Source organism: Falco cherrug, chromosome 6 (assembly GCF_023634085.1).
Source record: "Falco cherrug isolate bFalChe1 chromosome 6, bFalChe1.pri, whole genome shotgun sequence".
In the NCBI taxonomy this organism is placed as follows: Eukaryota; Metazoa; Chordata; class Aves; order Falconiformes; family Falconidae; genus Falco; species Falco cherrug.
This window is the reverse complement of record NC_073702.1, coordinates 82,455,286-82,477,307: the sequence shown is the minus strand read 5'-3', so window position 1 is coordinate 82,477,307 and position 22,022 is coordinate 82,455,286. Positions and strand designations below refer to the sequence as shown.

The 22,022-nt window shown below is 37.8% G+C and overlaps 1 protein-coding gene across 3 annotated transcripts in view; it reads left to right on the top strand.

The window, feature by feature from the left end:
* LYST (lysosomal trafficking regulator) overlaps positions 1-22,022 on the top strand; it is a 96,807-nt gene extending 74,785 nt beyond the window's left edge. For 2 of the 3 annotated variants that reach the window (XM_005436539.4, XM_055713514.1), the window contains exons 33-53: positions 109-185; positions 1,118-1,306; positions 1,971-2,116; positions 2,202-2,298; positions 2,981-3,042; positions 3,381-3,436; positions 4,462-4,614; positions 4,943-5,187; positions 5,918-5,984; positions 6,866-7,022; positions 7,402-7,542; positions 7,945-8,162; positions 9,473-9,703; positions 10,388-10,577; positions 11,482-11,618; positions 12,362-12,460; positions 15,892-16,031; positions 16,348-16,445; positions 18,051-18,207; positions 18,414-18,485; positions 19,904-22,022. In XM_005436539.4, coding sequence (XP_005436596.2) covers positions 109-185; positions 1,118-1,306; positions 1,971-2,116; positions 2,202-2,298; positions 2,981-3,042; positions 3,381-3,436; positions 4,462-4,614; positions 4,943-5,187; positions 5,918-5,984; positions 6,866-7,022; positions 7,402-7,542; positions 7,945-8,162; positions 9,473-9,703; positions 10,388-10,577; positions 11,482-11,618; positions 12,362-12,460; positions 15,892-16,031; positions 16,348-16,445; positions 18,051-18,207; positions 18,414-18,485; positions 19,904-20,042 — 2,871 coding nt within the window. In that variant the 3' untranslated portion in view covers positions 20,043-22,022. Of the gene's footprint in view, positions 1-108; positions 186-1,117; positions 1,307-1,970; positions 2,117-2,201; positions 2,299-2,980; positions 3,043-3,380; positions 3,437-4,461; positions 4,615-4,942; positions 5,188-5,900; positions 5,985-6,865; positions 7,023-7,401; positions 7,543-7,944; positions 8,163-9,472; positions 9,704-10,387; positions 10,578-11,481; positions 11,619-12,361; positions 12,461-15,891; positions 16,032-16,347; positions 16,446-18,050; positions 18,208-18,413; positions 18,486-19,903 lie in introns of those variants that run through there. The other variant, XM_055713515.1, reaches the window with a different exon arrangement.

Below are 22,022 nucleotides of genomic sequence, written 5' to 3'. Positions count from 1 at the left end.
AGCTGAACAGTTTTATCAGCCTTCCTTTTCTAAATTGGCATGTTCTTTAGCCTCTGCTTCCTTACTTTGTCCATTAAAAAAAAGATAATGTATAAAACTTCCATTTAGGATCAGAAGAAATATGAGATGGAAGAAGGTGTAAACAAAGCTGCTTGGGAGAAGACAATGGCTAACAACCGGCAAAAGTAAGTGCCGCCTTAAAGGGGCTGCAAGAACTCTGTAAGAATGTTCATCAACACCCTATTGCGGAGTTGCCTGTATGATTATTATAAATGTTTTTTCAAATTAACAGCCTTACTAGCTTTCAGTTTTTTACTTTACTGTTATAAAAACAGCTTGACTGCAGGTACCTGCATTTTGGTAGGTTGTATAATAAATGGCACTGCGTCAACTTCAGAACACTGAATCATTTCTTGCACATCTGGCATTTCACTCTTAGTTTTACAGCTGTTGTCTGTCCAGTCACCTCTCCTGTTGCTGTGGTCTGTGCAATGAAATGAAGACAAGTGGCCCTACAAATAACCTGATCCTCAATGAAGAGCATATAATTATATTCAGCATAGTGCTTCCGTGAGCTACATAGACTGCTACTTGGTGTAATTTCGGTAGCTTGTGGTAGATTAGGAGGTTCTTTTCATTAATTTACATTTCAGGCTCTGCTGTAAAAATTAGATCAGAGATGCACATGCAACATGCTTCAATACAAGCAACTGTAGTAGCTGTAAAGGTCAGCTTAAAGTCTGTCCAGATAAGGAGTAAGGTTTTACTAGATTGAATAACTTAAGAGATTTAAGCAGTGGTAAATTACTCTTCTTCAAATTTTTGTTGGAATGAGTACATTAATGAGTAAAGCATGCTAATATATAGCCATCGATTTTTTTGATTGGCTTGGCTTGTCTTTGGCCACAAGTAATAGCTTTTTTGAAGGCTAAGAAGCAGATGGTATTCATGAGGCTTGTGAAAATTATGTAGGCTAAGTTGCTCTGCGACTGCTTGTAACAAGACCTCTGGATATCTACTGCCAAACTGGTTGTATTTTATAACGGGTTTGGGTGTCTTGCCTTCCCTTTTCAGTGTGTTTATTTGACATATTAAAACATAACTCTTTTTTCCTCAGTCTCTTTCAGCGTCTGGATACAAAATCTAAAGACATTTCTAAAATAGCTGGAGACATCACACAAGCTGTGTCTCTGTCACAAGGAATGGAAAGGAAGAAAGTAATCCAGCACATCAGGGGGATGTACAAGGCAGAGCTGAGTGCCAGCAGACATTGGCAGGAGCTTGTTCAGCAGCTTACCCATGATCGGTAAGTTGTTCTCTCACCTCGGTGAGAAGGCGAGAGAGACACGCTCAGTGCCTAACATGTGCTTCTCATTCTGCTGAGGCACATGAAAAGTAGATGAGATTAAAATTGAAATTACTTTTGCTGATCATCTGATGGTTAAAGACTTGTAAATTCTTTTATTTCCCTATTTTTTAGGGTGAGTAGCCAAGTAGTTTTTCTATGCCATTTAGACAGGATTTTTTTGTCAGATACATTTTGCTGTACCTAGTATAGTGAAGAACATCATAAAGTTTTCATATCTTGCATTACATTGATGGAGTAATAAAACATTTTTGGGGTTATGTTATTCATATTAGCATCCAGATACTGTATTGACTCATCTGCTTAGAGCAAAAGATGTTAAGTCTTGACAAGAAACCAAAGTAAGTATTGGATGTGTTGTATTGCTGGTTTAATCAGAATTAGTAACTTCAAGAGCAGTCTTACGGTGGTAGCTCATAAGTAGTCAGTCAGTAGGGTAGCTCATGAAAGTCAACTACAGGATTCGGTCTTTTGATATTTTTTCAGACATATTTGCCCAGTGTACTACTATGAAACTTCTGCCTTTCCACTATTTAAAGAAAAAACGAATGAACGAGCATATATGCTGCATTTGCAAAACTCTAACATAATCTGTTTTTTGCAGAGCACTCTGGTATGACCCAGTCTATTACCCAGCTTCTTGGCAACTGGATCCAACAGAAGGCCCAAACAGGGAGAGGCGCCGCTTGCAGAGGTGCTATCTAACTATTCCAAACAAGTACCTTCTCCCAGACAGGCAGAAACAAGAAGGTAATTGTAATGTTCAGGAATAAATCTGAATTTTAATGACTTACTGTTTAGTTTTGTGGGCCTTACTGTTTGCTTTTTTGTATAGGTGTGATAAAAACTCCATTATCTTACTTATTTGAAGACAAAACACATTCTTCTCACTCTTCTACTGTAAAGGACAAAGCAGCAAGTGAACACATAAGGTAAGATTTGGGTAACACCACCTCTTCCCACCTTCTGCCATTCCAATGAAACAGTTCTCACTTTTTTTTTCAAAGTAAACATTATAAAACAATCAAGGGAGATAAGAGACCAACGTCAAAAGTAGTAGGGTTTTTGCTATACTCTTAAGCAAAAGGTCAGCACTACCAATACGTACATTTTCTGAGTCTTAAAACAGTCTATCTCCATGACTTCAAAAATCAGTAAAAGAAAATACCATCTGGTGTGACATGGGAATGGGAATTCTGTGGCCTAACCTCATGAGATTTCTTTACTTAATTGTCATTTATGATATCTAAGACAGGCAGTGCTACTAGATCTGGTAGGTCTTTCCATCAGTGTTAAAAGCAAATAGTGTTTTCATCCTCTGCTTCTACCATTGTGTTACTCAACTTTTCAGTTGTGTCAATTTACCACCTGCTACAGGCACTAACACTGCCTAAAATAACAGCAGTGAACACGCAAAGAAATAAATACAAATACACTAATGTGCAAGTCTAGAAAGTTGAGGTTCTATTTTCTTTCACTCCTTGGGATTTGAACTCTTAAAGTCATAGTGTTGAAAAGTCGTTCTTAAACTGTAGCTTTTGAGGCTGTTAGTTTTAAGTATGTGCCAAAAGGTACACAAATCCATAAACAGTAATATGTTCTGAAATATTTCAGAGTTAATCGAAGATGTATAAGCGTAGCACCTTCTAGAGAGACTGCTGGTGAACTGTTGCTGGGTAAGTAGAATCTTCAGTCCTCATGAATATCTTTTTTTGTATAAGATTCTGCTGTATATATAAGCTTGGCTGATTTTTTTAAGTAATTCATCCGTTGCTGGACTTGTGGATTAAGATTAATTATAGATCAGTTCTGCCTTTCTTCCCTACTGTTTGCATGAGTGCTATTTCCACTGTAGTAAAGTCTTAGTTGCAAAGCACGTGCTAAAAATGTGAATGATAAATTCTATTTCTGTCGATGTTGCCCAGTAATCTTAACTCCTGGACGCTTTTTGTAACACTAAGTTATTCAACAAATAGTCATATCGTGTACCCTTTTGCAACTTTTTTTCCTGCAGGAAAATGTGGCATGTATTTTGTTGAAGACAACGCTTCAGACACAATTGAAAGTTCAGTAAGTATTAGAGCATATTGTCCAGCTTTAATTTTCCAAGCTATGACCATCAGTACTTTTTGTGTACTGCCACTGAGATTTCTGGAGTACTAGTTAATGTCCTTGGACAAGGCCAGCCAAACCGATTAGTTTGGGTTCAGTGTTGCTTCTGTTGCCCCTGGCTGTGGTGGAATCAGTGATGAGAGCAGAAAACAGGGAAGATGTGGGCCTGGGGCTGGGACAGAATGAGGAGGGGGTGACGTGGGGAGGCTTCTGCACCTTGCTGTCTGTTGCTCTGAGTTCATCAGCACGAGTGCACAGAACTTGCTTTGGTCTGCACCTGAGATAATTGGCCTTACTGGGAGCTGGAGCACAAGCAGAACAGAAACTCACAAGTGTATGAATTGTGCTGCACTCTACAGCATCTGATTCTGGTATTTTCCATTATAAAGGATGTTCTAGCTCCTCCCTTATCCTAGACAAGAGAGGACTGTGCCATGGCCAAAACCAGGACTGGTCTAATCCTTCTGACTTACAAAGGCTCTGATGTATTATTTAAGTTTATACATCCAGCAGACCTCTTAAAAAAATAAAGATATGGGTTATACTGTTGAAAGCTGTAAACTGTTTTCAGGGAGCTCTTCCTTGCATCCATTAACCATGCAGCTCCTGTGGTTTAAGATGTTACCAGCTGTTGTGCTGCTTTGTCCTTCATAGAAGTGTCAGAACTGGGATTCATGGCGAGGCTTTGCTTGCTCTGGTTGGCTGTCCAGTATTTTAGTGTAAGAGCCAGTGAGAATGTGGCATTGTGTGCTGGTGTTGGATAGGGAACTGGAGCAGCTGAGGGGTGTGCATGATGTTCTGCCCACTGCCTTGAGCAGGGTGGAGGGTGGGAAACACGAAGAAAATCACACCCATGTCTTAAAGTATAACACCAAAATTAGTTTGCCTTACAGTATGCTGTATGGTTATAAAGTGGCTGCATTGGAAGGTTTCTTGTTTGGACAATCTATCTAAAATAACTTTTTCAATTGTAAATTCTGCAGAGTTTTCATGGAGAAACCGAACCAGCATCATTTTCTTGGACCTATGAGGAAATTAAGGAAGTTCATAAGCGTTGGTGGCAGTTAAGAGACAACGCTGTGGAAATATTTCTAACAAATGGCAGAACTTTACTCTTGGCTTTTGATAATACAAAGGTAATGTGGCACTGCTATGTAAATATACATCAAAGCATTTTGCTGTGTCCTCATAATGTGCACGTTCTTTTAAGGAGACCTGTTGCATGGACTAATTAAATTGTGCCTAATAATACCTTTGAAAAACCTTTGCTCGGCTAGACTTCTAGACAAACACAATCATGTTGTAAAACACATCTGTCTTAAGACATGAAAGAATCTTAATAGTAAACGCTATTTATTCCATTACAGCAGATAATGTGGACATTTTTAAAATGAGATAAACTTACTAAGTCTTAGTTTGAAGCTTTTTAAATTATATGATTAAATCTATGGTATTTTCTTCTAGGTCCGCGATGATGTGTACCACAACATCTTAACTAACAATTTGCCTAACCTTTTGGAATATGGAAACATTACTGCTTTGACCCACCTGTGGTGCACAGGACAGATTACTAACTTTGAATACCTGACTCATTTAAACAAACATGCGGGCCGTTCCTTCAATGATCTCATGCAATATCCAGTATTTCCTTTTATACTTTCTGACTACACCAATGAAACGCTGGACCTAAATGATCCATCAGTATATAGGTAATATGAAATGTTTGGAACCGGTTATTTTCAAATATTTGAAGTCATTATCCAGTATAGCTTTTCAACTTCATTGTACTAAAATGCAAGCATATGTGAACGGAACTATTCACGGACAAGCCTCATCCATAATAACTTGGGCTTTTTACAATAAGTGGCTGCTTCACCTCGGATATTTCAAGTAAAATGCCTAGTATTAAGAGTGTGTATATTTAAAGGGTGCTCTGAATTGGACTTGACTTGTATACTGTCTTAATAGGGTATGGATAGTCCACAGATCTAAGTAAGAGCTCTATGTTTAAATCTGTGTGATTAATTTCCAGGCCAATTAGCAAAAAAAATTAAATAGAAAAGGAAAGAATATTGTAAACTATTTGGCCAGTTACAGAATCATATTGTCTTCATTGTGAAGACATCCAAGTGAATTTCCCACCTAAATAAGTAAAAATGATTTAATGTTTGTGTGCACAGAGGCTTTGCCTTTATATGATGCCTCTTGATTTGATGGAGGCACGTTGCATTTGCATGCCTGTGACTGTGCTCTGGGGTAGCCTGTGGCTCTGAGTTTGCCTTTAGCACTAACTAGAAGCGGCCTTTTTATTTTCTGAATTCTATTGTAAAGCACTATTGAGTTTCGCTTGTCCTTCTCATGATATTAAATGCATTATTAAATGGTGTGAATCAACATCTTTATATAAACGACAAGATATTAGTACTACTTCTGTTACAGAAATCTGGTCAAACCAATAGCTGTGCAGTCTAAAGAAAAAGAAGATCGTTATGTGGACACTTACAAGGTAATTTGGATAACTCTTTTGCTTCTTGCCTTTCCTGTGTAAAAATGATATGGAGGCTTCAATTTTCTTTAACATATATTGATGGGGGGGGGGGGGGAAACGACAAATTCAGTATTTTGTCTATGGAATTCTCATTTCCAATATGCTACGTTTCCTGGGAAATGTTTTAAAACATGCTTGAAATGTGTGTGTGTCTGTTCCTGCACCTGAAATCAGAAATCAAGTTAGTCTTTCCATGGGATACTGCCACGGAGGTTAAATTAGTATCTTAAGTATGAACATACATACATACATATTTAAAGATCAGGAACTTGCTGCTGGTTATTTGAAATTACTTCAGTGGAACTGTGGCTATTCTTTGTTTGGTAAAAGAAAAGCTGTTTTTTTCAAGTACTCTTATTTTAACATGTCCTATTATGATTGCAGTGCTCTTTGTTTTGCTCTTTAGAATGTTTTAAAGGCTGTAGGAAATAACAGCATGCTGGGGAATGAAAGCATTTGCAGCTGGACCTTCAAATCTATGTCTATATCATCATGGTCTAGTGTAGTATTTGCAAGTACTGTTTTTTCCTTTTAATATTGAAAAGCCTGTATAACGACTCTGCTCTGTTAGAAAACAAGAGGGAAGGGGAAAAAAGGGAAAATAATATATGGAAAACAGGCAAAAGTGGCTTAAGACTCTGGTACCTCACTGGCTTGTAAATATGATCACGTCTTTAGTCACTTAAAGTGTGCTTGATTCCAAATTGATTTTAAATGTATGTTCCTCTAAAAGTTTTAAGTTTTATTCCTAAACAACTTAGGCAAGCTCTTATTTTTGTTATTGGAATGCAGTCTAAGTAGGAGGCTTATGATTTATTTTTTTCCTACTGCTTTTCTAGTATTTGGAAGAAGAGTACCGCAAAGGAGCACGAGAGGATGATCCAATGCCCCCTGTACAACCATATCACTATGGATCTCATTACTCCAACAGTGGAACTGTGCTTCATTTCCTAGTCAGGCTGCCACCTTTTACTAAAATGTTTTTAGCCTATCAGGGTAAGGTTATTTTTGCTTGCACTTGCCTCTCACATCAGGGCCTTGTCCCAGTGACCCAGGAATGTGATTTGTTACTCTGTTTTAACATAGTTTATCAATTCCAAATAGCTGAATTCACTAAAAAGAAATCTGGTATGCTATCACAGTAGAGCTGTTCTGAAATTATCAAGCTAGACCATAAAGCTGTACATCTTTTACTTATACCTTGGTGCATGTACTATAAAAAGCTGACCTTCATTTGACTTGCAGTCTCTGTAGTTGAGATGGAAGAATTCTAAATGCTCTCAGCTAACTAGAGAGCAGTCACTTGGCGTTGCAGATGTGCAACAGTTATCTATCCATCATCTATGTAACAAATTTGGTTTGGATTTCTTTACAGATCAAAGTTTTGACATCCCAGACAGAACTTTTCACTCTACCAATACAACCTGGCGACTCTCTTCATATGAATCAATGACTGATGTAAAGGAGCTTATCCCAGAGTTTTTCTACCTTCCTGACTTTCTGGTTAACAGAGAAGGTATGCTAAAAGGATAACTGAACTATATACCCACAACAGCTGTACAGTAGAGCCTATGGGTTGAAACTGCAAACACTGGTATCGCTTGATTGAATATGTTAAGTTGTAGATGTAGGGAAGAAATCTGGCACGATTTTGTGGGGTATGCTAAAAACTGTTATGTAGGACTTAAGGGAAGTTTTCTCGTAATTATGTCAGAGGTGCAAAGGAGTTTCCTGTTGTCTGGTTTTTCCTTTTGAATGAGTATGTACAGCTTGAGTGTGTTTGGGGGGAATTGTTAATGGTGCTGCTTTGTTGATCAGCAATCGCTGTGCTTAATGGTTAGTCTTCACAGAACCGTAGGAAGACCTTTTTGAAGTTACTGTCAGCTAAAACGTTGGAATCCTACACCCCTGTTTCTAGGTTTTGATTTTGGAGTACGTCAAAATGGTGACAGAGTTAACCATGTCAATCTTCCACCCTGGGCTCGTAACGATCCTCGTCTATTCATCTTGATTCATCGTCAGGCGTTGGAGTCTGACCATGTTTCCCAGACGATCTGTCACTGGATTGACTTGGTATTTGGTTACAAGCAAAAAGGCAAGGCCTCTGTTCAGGCTATTAATGTCTTTCATCCTGCAGTAAGTATTTAAGCAGTGTGTGTGTTCGTTGTACTTGGTGGCATAACGGGGGAAAGTTTGGTCTGACTTGCTTGGAAAACATCCGGCATGAAGCAAGAACCCTTGCTTGTGAGGTGCTGAAGAATAAGAAAAGGCTTTAACTGTTTCAGTGAAAAACTCGTAAGATCCCAGGGACTGTTGTGAGACTTAGTGAATTTGTGTTTGTCTGTCTTGCCTTGAGATAGGCCTGGAGGATGATCAGGGGCTGAGACTTTCTGGATAGTTCTTTGCAGGGGTGTACAGGTATTGTGTTGGTGTATACCTGCTCCCATCTCACTGAAAAGAAGCCTTTCATTTAGATAGATTGTGCTGCCACTTTTGATATGCTTAAAATAATTCAGTTTGTCCTGAACTTTCCCTTCATATATGTTTTATGTTTTGTCCCCAGTAAACTTGATTTCAAATAAGTCTTTATTTAATGTAAAGCATTTCAGAGCTTCACTACTTAATTGTAACACGGATATGTTGGATGATATTCTTTAGCTTCAGTCCTTACTATCACAGAGTTTGCTCAGCCAGCCAGTCCTGTTTTCAAATGCATTCAAATGTGTTTGTGTGTGTTGTATTCGTTCTATAGCTGGAAGAGCTAATAAAACAGTAGTGTTTGGCAGCAGTGGCTTTTCCTTTTCAAGTAGCCATCCAAATGCTTTCCTTCCTCTTCCTTTTTTGTGCTTAAGTATTGATTTCATTATTACCTCAAATTTCAAATCCTAAGTTTGTGTGGGTGTGTTCATTGTTTTTTGAAGTGAAAAGGCAAGGCCTTTTTGAGCTGAGGAAAAGTATATCGTACATAGAGAGGCATGAAAAAGACAAGTAGCAAGAGAATTTCCACTCTCCTGAAATATGAAGGCTCTTTCACCCTCCCCACCCCAAAATAGAGCTTTAATGTGTTAATAAGAGGTATGAAAACAAACATTTTCAATTCCTTCTTTATCAGCAACCCTTCTGCTTATGCACAGAGCGAAGGGCTACTAAGAAAACCTCTGTGACAGAAATTAGTCACGGAGTACATGTAGGGGCAATTCACATGATAAATCCTAAAGTGGTAGTTATCTCCAATAAAGAAGTGATGACAACAAGGTTACTGTTCTCAGTAGCTCTTTAGTCAGCGCAGCTGTTGTGGGTTGGCTTCTGGTCCAAGTCTTAACCAAACAATGGAAGAGTCTGCCTCTAAACTCACGTGCATGTCTTGAGAAATCTTTCCCAAAGACAAAACTCAACAAGCTTGTTTTTGCCCCATCCTCTTTTTCCTTTTTCTTTTTCTTTTCTAGACCTATTTTGGAATGGATGTTTCTGCTGTTGAGGATCCTGTTCAGAGAAGAGCCCTTGAAACAATGATAAAAACATATGGGCAAACACCTCGCCAGCTGTTCCATGCAGCACATGTTAGCAGACCTGGATCCAGGCTTATCATGGAAGGAGAACTTCCCGCTGCCATGGGATTACTCGTGCAGTTTGCTTTCAGAGAAACCAGAGAGCACACTAAAGAAATAATATATCCAGTATGTCATTTTGAATTGCCAGATGGTTTAATTAACATTCATATGCTGTAATTATTCTACCCTTACATTTACAATTTCCTTCCTAAAACTGCAACTTTCTATCTATATTGTACTGTAAAGAAAATACACCAAATTAGTAAATTTATAGCAAAAGTTATTTTCATGCTTTGGTGTTATATTGTCAAACAAAGAGAGATCAGAATTTATCTGTTACAGCAAAGAGGTGTTGGAAAGCATTTAATATTTTATAGTCAGTGATGAATTCTGGAATCTGTGTGCAAACCTACAGTAAGTAAACACATACTGTGCTTTTTTCCATCCTCAAATTTTTCATTGTCTGTGGGACAACTCGGCTTTCTTCACTTCAGACGCTTGTTTTCCAGTAAGTCCAGTGAGAAACTGAATCCTTGCATTTAAAGAAATCTGTACTCTTTACTAAACTACCTGAACTACAAGCTTGCTATCTCAGCCCTTAAAGAAGTGGAAAAACTCCCTTAAAGTGAATAGTTTAGCTGATACTACAGTGCCTCATACTTGTCTGTTATTTTTAGAATACTTCAGCAGTCCTTACCATGTGTTTGCTCACAGGAATGTGATATAAATGATTCTCTTACTCATAAAATAAGATTTTCCTGAAAACTTTTTACGGCCTTTTAACTTGAACCTTATTTATGTTTGGTTTAGAGTCCATTACCATGGATAAAAGGCTTGAAGTGGGGAGAATACGTTGGTTCCCCAAGTGCTCCAGATCCTGTTGTCTGCTTTAGCCAGCCACACGGAGAAAGGTTTGGCTCTCTCCAGGCTTTACCAACTAAAGCTATCTGCGGTTTGTCCAGCAAGTTTTGCCTTTTGATGATATATAGCAAAGAACAAGGTATGAATGTGTGCTTATTCTCTACATGCAGAACACGCACAAGAATGAGCCATAAAAAATTAAACCTAATGCTACCATTATTCTCCAGCAAACTTCCCAAAGGTAGTTACTTCTGCCAACGATTGATTTGTAAATCCAGTTACAGTTTCCACACGTGTGGTATCTTTCCTGGAGGGTGGATTTTACTTGCAACTTTCAAAATTGCATAGAGGCATCCTGTAATTAAGTTGATATTTTTCCTTAGTGGTTGGAGCATGAGGATTTAACTTTAGAATTTGGCAGCAGATTCACTCCAAGAACTGAGGAACAGATGAAAAGAACATGTGGCAACAGAAAGGAGAATTAAAGGAACAGTTTTTAGAAACAGAATAAGGAAAGTTCAGTGAAAAGCAGAGGTGAAGGATCTGTTTTCAGATAAACTCCTCAGAGGGATTCCTATTGATAATGTGCGGACAGGTTCCAACATCCTTTTGTTTTCTTCGTAACATATACTAGTGAAGATCTGGGGTTTTTATAAATCAATGGCTTCACATTTAGTCAACAAAAATACGTAACATTCTCCTTGAAGTTATGAACAATCATTTCTCTTAACAGGGAAGTGTTGTCAGCCTCTTCCCTTTTTTCTCCAATCCCAATAGATGCAATGTTTCTTCAAAAAAGCTTTGTCCAGGTTGCAGACTGTCTTTGGAGAACACGGAATGTCTACATGGTTTCAGAAATCTGTGTGTTCAAAATACAGTACAGATTAAGCCATAGCCTAACACAAAAGTTCTTATTGAGAAACTTTGGAGGTTTTTTTGTATTCTAACTTGTGGTAGAACATGGACCTGAGATTTTTTCTTGCTGACTCGGTGATCAACTCTTTGGTTGCATATGTGACCCAGTATTATATGCCTGCCTTCAGGTGTGAGAAGCATGCACAGTACTGATATTCAGTGGTCAGCTATCCTGAGCTGGGGATATGCCGATAACATTTTACGACTGAAAAGCAAGCAAAGTGAACCTCCAGTAAATTTTATACAGAGTTCACAGTTCCATCAGGTAAGAAAAAAAAAAGTCAGTCTCTTGGTCTTCAATTGAATATCGCTAGTTTAAGTGGTGGCCTGACTTGGCAGTAGGTAGTCTTGCTTTCATTTTTGAGATGAGCATCCAAACGCAACTGGTTTTAATCTGTTTGATTCTCCTTTGAAACGTATCCCTCATTGCTCCAGTGTGCCTCATTCCTGGATGTGTTCCTGTACTAGGTAAAGATCCCTTTTGAAGGCATTAGATATTTGTAGCTTTTTCCTCCTATGGAATATTGGTGTGGTTTTATAAAACCTTAGGTTATAAGCCAAGAAAAATAAATACAGGAAAAAATTATAGATGGCGCTCATCAGAAACAGAACTCCAGTTTAGGATTCCTCTGAAAAAGATTGTCGAAGAGATTGTTAGGGAACACTGCATAATCTCCATTACACACCAGTGGTTGGGGAGATTCTTCCAAAAGGATTTTGGCTGATGATGTGGCTGTATAGATCTAGGAGTATGCAGTAATTCACTGCTCTTCAGCTGTGAATTCTGGGATATATTTTCCCTCTTTACTTTGCTTCTGAAGTAATAACAAACATGACATACAGCAGGTATATTTTACTCTCTGATTTCTTCAGCTTAGGTATTTTACATGGTTTTTTCTTAGGATAACCACTAAAGAATCATTTTGACCAAATGCTATAGCATAATGGAAATAGCAGTAAGAATAGTTTCTGTTCTAATTTTTTCTGGGTTTGTGTTGTCTTTCCAAGGTAACAAGTTGTGCTTGGGTGCCAGACAGTTGTCAGCTGTTCACAGGTAGTAAATCTGGTGTCATCACAGCATATATGAACAGATTCACTAGCAATACGGTAAGTTCCATTGGATAGGATTTATATTTAAGGATTTCACCATATTCACTATTACAGTAATTTTTTTTAAAAAAAGGAAGTATGAGAAAAGGGGACTGTGGTGTATTCAGGATAATATTGCTAAAACAATCAAGTACTTGTTCAATATTTATTTTTTGACATTAATACATAGATTTATCTCAGCATATTTATTTGTGGATTTTTCTGAAGCTGTTCACATACTGCTAACCTTTAGTCAGCCCTCATCAGCTGGGTGCATTAACTGATCACAGATACAGCTCTGATTGTATTCAGGCTAGGGCCTGGACTTGAGGCTCTCTGGCACAATGAAGCTCCCTACATTAAGGAGTAACTTTTTCGGTGAAGGAGACAGCCGTTCATAGCCTTAACTGAAACTGGAATACATTTCCCCAAAATAAACAACATTTCAAATGCAGAAGGCACTTGGAGCCAGGATGAAGTCTCAGATGGTATATATAGTAACCACTAAGCCTTTTCACTTTGTCATGTTCCCCAAGGGGAAAAGCTGTCAGGAGGGAAGGGAGAAAAATAACTTGCATTACTTAATGCATTATTAAAAGACACTGAGATACTAGTAGAAATCGCACTGATACTATGTGGTAAATAAGCATATTACGAAATCACAAACAGAACTTGAAATTAATCTTCTGATTCAGACTGAGTTTCTGAGCTTCTGTCTGATTCTGTCCAGCAGTAATTTCTACTCTTCATCATTCTAACAAAGAGTTTGCAATGTTCTTGACAGGTCATTTTAGGTGTGTTGTCTATAGGATTACCCATAGCAACAACTACACTGGTTTTTCATTTAGCTTGATACAAGCGTCGGCAAACACTTTGTGGTATCGTATTCCCTGATGCTCTTGATTCACTACATTAGCATGGGCTAGAGAGAACCTTGGTGCAATCTGCTGTGCCTACCCAGTTTCCCATTTTCAACAGTGACAAACAGCAGATGCTTCGACTGGGAAAAGCACAAAAACATACAGTGATTTCTTCCTTGGCTTTCTCTCAGTTTCTGGTGATCTGCCACTCAGACTTTGAGCTCAGCAGCACTTGGGAGTTTAAAAAAAAAAAATGAAGTAGAGCTTGAAGCCTGCAAGCTTCAGTCAGTTGGATATCAAGTCGGGCACCTTAACTGCTCACCAGAATAGTGAACTTGTAAATAACCTGTTCTGAAACTTGGATTCCAGTTTAAATTTCTTGAGGTACTAAAATGGAAATGCAATACACTTGCCTTCTGCAGTGCTAAAATGAAACTCTGGTAGTAGGGTTGTGATTCTTGAGTTCCCTCCATTTCCTAGGAACAAGTGGTGATTTTCTTTTTTTGTTCATTTGCACAGATGTTGTCTTTGAGACAGTCTTTGCTGAATTTCTCAGCACTGACAGTTTTACGTGCCCCAGGCAGACTGACCTTGTGCCAATTTTGTAGCTCCTGTTGTTGAGTCAGTTACCCAAGTCAGGGCTGCAGGGAATGCAAATGTGCTTCCCAGCATCTGTTCTGTATGCATCTTGTCAGCTGTTCGGTGATAAAGTGAACAGTCTGTTATAAAGCACTACTTGAAACATGAATGTTTTGCCCTGTTTCACATTTATACAAGTTCAGTGCACAGGCATAAAACAGATACGTTTTTAATTGGATATGGGAATTCAAAGGCGTGCTGTCAGAATTCAAAAATACCTTCATGTTGTACTTCAGATGCTCTGTTTTTCCTAGCCTTTAAGATGGTCAAAAAATGAAAGTGCTGCTTTGAAACTGATCTGTCTTGATAAGTCTGTAAGTTCACAAAAACTTCAGCCAAAGGTTTCTGGTTGTAGAAATTACTCCAGCCTTCACTTGCTGACTGTTCAGTTGTCTCGCAAACAGAAAGAGACCACTTCAGTGATCAGTTGGAGTAAAACTAGGCAGAGATTGTTTAAATTCTCCACTCAAGTGCTATAGGTGGTGCTTTGGGGTAACCAACAGAAAGACCTGGTATGTAAAGGTAGATACAGACCTGCATCTGATCTAGATACTGATTTTGTCATCTAAAAAACAAGTGGGAAGTAAAAAGGGGATAGTATTTTAGGCATGAAGTGTTTATTTCGTAACTCATTAGACCTTAATACAGTTGGTGCTAAAATCACAGCTTGTCTTACTACAGTATTGTTACAATAACCCAGTGAAGAATCAGCAGACCATTGCTGTTCGTGCTGTAGATAGAAGCTGCTACAGGTGAATCCTGCTTTCAGTTCAAGCGTTGAAATGCAGATCAACAGCAAACGTTTAAAGGAGATGGGAGGTGCACAGTAAAAGGGTTATCAAAATCAGTTCTTTGGAAAATCAGAAGTCTTGTTGTTAGGGAAGAAAAATTGTATATTTTTTTTCTTTAAACTGAGCAAGGATACAAGAAGGATCTGCATGTGAGATTGACTAGATACTTTCATAACTGCATCTTACTTGGATGAGATGCTCAGTAGCAAGAGGAAAATAGCAGGTCTTCCTGTTGCAAAAGTCAATACACTTTTTTGACAACACTATATAGATTATATTGTCCCTTGTACTGCAGAAAGACATGTAAATTTTCTACAAAGTAATTGTTAAGCATACGTATATTTTTATCTTGTCTTTTTTTACTTCTAAACTTTTTGTAGACCTGTTATTTGAATCTTGTACCCTTATGCAAAAACGCAGACAATGCGCTCTGACACATGTGCGGCAACAAGTAGAAAAATGTTCAGTTCTTTTTTTACAAAGTCTGTTCTAATGTCTGTACAGCAAGTTGTTTTAAAGCATTAGTATTCTGATTAAGAAGTTCCTTCAACTTAGCCAGTTTTCAGGAAGTCTGAATAATTTGAAATGATAAAACTTGAATAAGAAGTGTTATTTCAATGTTAAATTTGCTGCTTTAATTTTTATCTAGCAGTTGCTGTATTTAAACTTGATTTCCTGCATATTTTTCCAACTTGGCACCAACTTGAGGAATTCCCAGTAATTTACTGTACACAGTGATAACTGCTGAGCTGGGTTTTCCTTCTGTGTTTCTAAGTGCTTCCTCGAGATGCTAAAAATATTGAGGACTGTTATTTTCACTCTCATGTGGAAATAGCAGGCTTGCAAAAAGCGAATCAGCTGATTTCAAGGTGTGTAATTGAGACAGAAGTACAATAGTTGTTCATTTCAGTTCATCGGACCACGTCAGAACGTTTCCTGAGACTAAAGCATTGGAAGGAAAAAGTTGAACATTAATGTTCAGTATGGCTTATCACATTATAAAGCATTAAACATAATAAAGCATTAAGTGTTGCTAAACTGATGACATTAAAAGCAGTGGGAACCATTTTTTGAAATCTAAGAATTGAACTTGTCCGGAGGCTTATCCTTTTCTGAAAGATATTAATTCTTTTTCATGAGTTCATGTTTTATCTTTCAGCCTTCAGAAATAGAAATGGAGTCGCAAGTCCATCTGTATGGTCACACAGCAGAAATAACAAGCTTGTTTGTGTGCAAACCATATAGTATAATGATAAGTGTCAGCAAAGATGGAACCTGCATCATATGGGATTTGAACAGGTACAAATATATATGTAACGGGTACAAGTATGTGTAACTATTTCCAGTGGCTGCCTTCTAAATACCCGTTTTCCATCTTTTGGGTATCTTTACCCTCTTAAAGTTAACTGAATTTGTTCTGTGCATTATCAATGTGAAGTCAAACTCTTACTGTTTTTTTCTCATGAAGGGTACTGAAATTCTAGAATGAATATGAAAAATACTATCATTGTGCAAAATGTTGATTGAAGTTAATGTAACTCTTAAATATTTTCCTCAAAGAACCTTTTCTGTGTTTCAGCCTGGGCTTTAGGCTTGTTCTCTTTATTTTCTTCAGGCTGTGCTATGTCCAGAGCCTGGCTGGACACAAGAGTCCTGTGACTGCAGTTTCAGCTAGCGAAACAACTGGTGATATTGCAACAGTCTGTGATTCAGGTATATTTGGCAGTTGGCAAAGTAGTTTTGACTTGCAGACCAAGTAAATAATGAGAATTGCTAGTAAAGTAGTTACTGAGTGTGTTAATCATCTGAGGATGCATTTGGTCAAATAGGAGCGCTTTTTTTTTTTACATAGTACCATAGAAGTTTCTCTAGAAATTACTAGGCAGATCTTTTGAGTAAAATGTAGCAATATAAAAGCTAACAGCTTGATCTCTTTATAAGGAGACTTAAATTTCAACACATTCCTGGGAGACCTAAACTCTGTCAAGTTGGCTGTTTTCATTTTAACAGAGATTTGTTGTCAAAGGTATGGCTCTTCAGGGAAGTACAGTGTATTAGAGTGACAGAATTTTTGTTATTCACTGTATCACTTTAAATGTGTCCGTACCCCTGGAAGCAAATATAGATTCTCCCTCATCTTATGTTAAAGCAGGTTTTTGTCCTATCGTGTTTTCCACGTGGTACCGTTTCTGGACAAGAACATTAAGACCTATTTGAGCAGTGGATTTTTGAGTATTTCATAAATCTGTATGCTCATTGACTTGAAGATTGGTTGAGTGCTACAAGACTGTGTATCTGTAAAGCAGGGCTAAGTCAGCGTCTATATATTTTGCTGTCTATAAGAATACCTGTGTGTATTAACTTAAGACTGCGAAGGGGAATAGGCTCTATCTAAATGACAGAATATTGTTCCATTGATCCAGGAAGGTAAAGAATAAGAAGGAAGAGAGCTGAACTTTGTTTATCCATATTGTTAGAAGGCAGTTATTGACCCAGTTCTGTCTTTGTCCAGGACAGCTTGCTTTCTCTTTTGTCTTGAGTAAGATAGGTCTTACTGAAGTGTCTTTTAGCCAGCTTTTCTTACTGTAGTCCTCCATGGACTGAACTGAAACTAATACTTGTCCAAATTGGGGGAGGGGGAAAGAAAGCAAAATACCACTGTCTGTAATACTAAAGGACAAGGGGGAAATTGTTCTGGCAGGTTCGGAAACCTAGTACTTAGTTTTTAAACTGAGATGGAGACTTTCAACTCCATTTCTGTAGCTCATCATAGTGGTTTGGTTTTTTTTTTTTTCTGGAAAGGATTGTGTTCTTTAATTGGCAAGGGATGGGAGCGTCAATCCCTTTTAAGACAAAGCAGTAGCTAGGCTATTGGTTCTTTGATAGAATCAAATGATCCCAGAAAACCAGGTAGGATAACTGTGCTTGCTATTTTAAGTATTTTGCTTAAAAATGCAAGCCAGGGTACAAGAACTAGCTGTTTACATTAGATAATATGAATTCCCCATTAGTGCTTCCCTGTTAGTACAATAAAAGTGGTCATTAAAAGTAAATTTGCATATTACTTTGTAAATACAACGTTCCATAAACATGAGTGGTATCTTCAAAATCACTGCAGTGGCTTGGTGGCCTGCGTGTTCCCTGCCACAAAAGGAGGGAAGGAGGTAATTGTTTATTTACTGTGGCACACATCGCTCGGTCATCAAACCTTCTGATCTTTCAAAAAGTCAAATTCTTTAACACTTGAAGATACAGTTGCATAGATCTAGTTGTGGTCTAGAGGGATTTTTAATACTCCTACGCTGTGTTCTGTTGCAGTTGGAGGAGGCAGTGATTTGAGACTTTGGACAGTTAATGGCGATCTTGTGGGACATGTACACTGCAGGGAAAGTATTTGCTCTGTTGCTTTCTCTAACCAGCCTGAAGGAGTGTCTGTCAACGTGATTGCAGGGGGGCTTGAAAATGGAGTTGTAAGGTAAGCATTTGAAAGTTGTTATTAAAATGCTTTACAACTTAGGCTTACAGCTAATTAATTTTTTTACACAAATATCATGCTGATATTTGGCTTTAAAGGTGGACAAGAAGGGTCCGTTTCCAATCCTAGTAGTTGCTAAATAAGTTAGGCTTATCACTGAAACATTTGTAAAATTAAACGTGAAGAAAAATGACTCTTTCTTTCAGACTGTGGAGTACGTGGGACTTGAAGCCAGTACGAGAAATAACATTTTCAAAGTCAGCCAAACCTATTGTAAGGTAAAAAGATCTTAAGTATACAATAAATATTTTTTTTCTCAGGGGGGGGGTGGGGGGTGTGTGTGTGTGTGGTGGGGGGGTGGAGGGGTGGGACACGACGACAAACAACACCACAACAAAATAGCTTTTTGTGTTGAATGTGGATTTGACATGAGAACAGGGGGTACACACCCATGTCTAAAAAGAGCAATGTAATCCTACTAATTATTCATGAAGCCAAAATGAGCGCAAGTATACCGTATCTGTAATGACAGTAATAACTAGGTTCTGCTGCTGGCAGATAGAAATTAGCAGGATTCCCTTGGGAACTGAACAATAGCTACTCTCCTTATTCTTAACGTTTAATATTTTTTCCTGGAATCTGTAAAAAATTATGAGATAACTTTGTCAGACTCAGACAAGAGTTTTTTCTCCCTCAGAAATAAATGAAAACACTGCATTTTCCCTAACCATTTTTTTTCTGATGCTGGAGGGAAACAGTAGAGAAAGGAGCGAAGGCAACTTAGATGAGCCTGGCAGCTGCCATTTTAGAGTGCTTGTGTGATTTTTGAGTCCCCGTGATGATTTATATAAGCAGAATTATTCCCATGACAAAGTGTTTTCAGCACACAAAGGATTGAGTCTTTGATATCCCCAATGGTACAGTAGTCTGCACAGAGGTCTTACAGTTATGCCAAAATTTTATCATCTTAACGTTACTGTAGTAACTAATAACTCTGGAAAAAATGTTTTGACCATTGCTGAAATATCATTTAAAACCCAAACCACTGATCATTTTTTAAAACGAACGCTTTTTCTGATAGCAGTTACTGTCTTTCTGTTACCTGCTTAAGAGGCGTATTGCACAAAGCTTGTTGATAATGATTTAGTAGCTATTGAATAATTTAAAATTTTCTGCTTAAATGAGACAGAAAATGGATGCTGACCTTCATGCTTTCTAACATTACCGGTGGCATGACTGAAGGGCTTTACTGCTGTTAAAGCTCAAGAAATGCCTGGCTGAACAAAAGTCCTATGCTGTACCATGAAATCTGAAGGATTTAGTTTCTGCCTCTGTCAGCAAGCAAGTTCAGAGGGCAGTGAATGCTATTGCTGAAAAGCCTTCCTTTCAGAAGCAGATGGGGCAGCCCAGGGAGAAGGTGGGATGCTGCTGCTGATCCTGCCCTTTGACGCTGGGAAGAAATGAGTACTAAACTGCATGGCATGTTGAAGTGCTAGACAAAGCTGTAGTTCAGCCTGTTTGGTTACAAAAATGAGTAAGCAGGTATATGCAAACATACTACTATGCTGACATACTCACTGGGTCTCCCCAGCTGACAGCTAATCTTTGTTGGCTACACTCTTACGGGTTTTTAATGTCTTCTAGCATGTTCAATAGCCAGACTTGATACAAAAGAGATTGTCGTCTTGTTTTTCAGCCTTACGTTTTCCTGTGATGGTCATCATTTGTTCACAGCTAATAGCGATGGAAATGTCATAGCTTGGTGTCGCAAGGACCAGCAGCGCTTGAAGTTACCCATGTTCTATTCATTCCTTAGCAGCTATGCAGCTGGGTGATGACTATTTTTGCTGCTAACTCATGTCTCTGATGCACTTTAAATCCAAAATAGATTATACTATCTTTTATTTAACTGGATTTTGAAGTAGTTAGAAGGTCTCTAGAATGACTGAATGGATTTAATAAAAGAACAGTTTAAGTTTGTAAAATTGTGTATGTGCATGCACAAACTTGAAGCGTATCCAGGTCACCAGGAAGCTCTGGTCATATACTCCAATACCAGCAAAGTGACTCATAAATGCTCCAATATACAAGTCAAAATGCTGCAATATAAAACATAATAGCATTTTTTAAATCGCTTCTTGAACAGAAGTATTTAAAAAAAATTTGATAATGTTTATTCTCCCTCTTATGTTGTAAAATATTGGCAGCGTAAAGTTCTGTAAATATCTGTTAAAATGTCAGCATATGTATATCTGATTTGTTGAGCGTGGTATAGTTAGCTCTGGGATAAGCAACCCAAAACTTAAAAATCCAAGACCACTTAAAATTGCTTTTTTTGAGAAGCAAAGAACTTAGTAGGTGCTTTTTGCACCATCTTATGGTATTGTAATGCTAAAAATTGACTTCCTGTTATCTTTATATTTGTGACTTTTGCCATCATCTTTGTTCAGTATAAGTCTTTACAACAGCCAAAATAAAATATTTTGTCTTAATAATGGGTAGACAACTTATGGCATCATGAAGCAATAGTTAGATCGTGTTTTGGTTTTGTTTTTTAATGTTAACTCCCTAAGTTAGTAACACCTAGCTATTGCAATTCTGTGGCAGGACATAAAAACACACGCAGCTTATCTTCCAGAGCTCTAAAAAGAAGGCACAGATGCGCTTCTGTTCTAGTGTTGTTGAAGTTCAATACACTGTAAAATGTTTGAATCTAACTGCTTGAATAATCAATGTTCACAGGCATCAGATCATTTGGAAGAGTTTACACAGATAACACTGTGCAAATAAGTTGTTTATTCCTAGGTGCTATTTTTTGAGGGGAGAAAAATAAGCCTCTATTGTGAAAGGCTTAATGAATTTGAATTCTTAGGCCAGATCAAAAAGTAACATTTCAGTTGATGGATTTGAAGACCTCTAAACCTGACACCATGAATGAGTGCCTACTAGCTGTGGGAACGGTAAGGCAAGAATGCTACGTGTGTCTGATGTAGTTACCTTTTTTTTTTAAATTGCATTGCTTTTTCATCACTGACATGTTCCGCTATTGCCATACAGATGACCTGCTGTCACTTCTCATGTTTAAGGTTAATCTGCCTTCAAAACACTGTATATGAAATTGTCAAGTTGCGATAAAGATGACACATACACAAGGAATCTTTACACTTCTTTTGAAAATTCCAAACAGTCTCAGAAATTCTTGCAACTTCCTGATGGAAGAACTTTTCAAACTAGAAAAACTGAAGAAAAACATTCTCATAGTCCATGACACAAAAGCTGATCATGGGTTCAATTAAGCAAGTGGCTACATACTGTATGAATTGAATCTTAAATGGTGTATATTGTAGCAGCATTGTATGGGATAGCTGCAGTCATGTTTTTCACTGTCTAAATGTTAATGTAAGGTCCAAATACAGACTGAAAAGCTTCCTGGCTTATGTTGAAGTGATGTGCTTTATTATTGAAGAGAAAAAAAAATACAAACATTGTGGGTTTGGGGGTACTTTTGTGCTCCCTGGTTTGGGGTGTTGCTCACAAAGGCTTATTTTTATAAAGTAGAATTCCACTTGTTACAAATCAATATGCAAAATTGCTGGCCTTGTAAAGAGTGCAATATTATATATTTTTATGTAAAAGTAAAAATTACTTTTTGAAGCAAGGAATATTTATTCAGCTTAACATTCTGGAACTCTTAAAATACATTGCAATAGTATCTGTGCATGATGTACTGAAATTTCCTGTAAATGTCACATTCCACACTGTCTTTGTATATATACTGTCACATTGTTGGGTAATAAACAGATCTTTGTACCAAA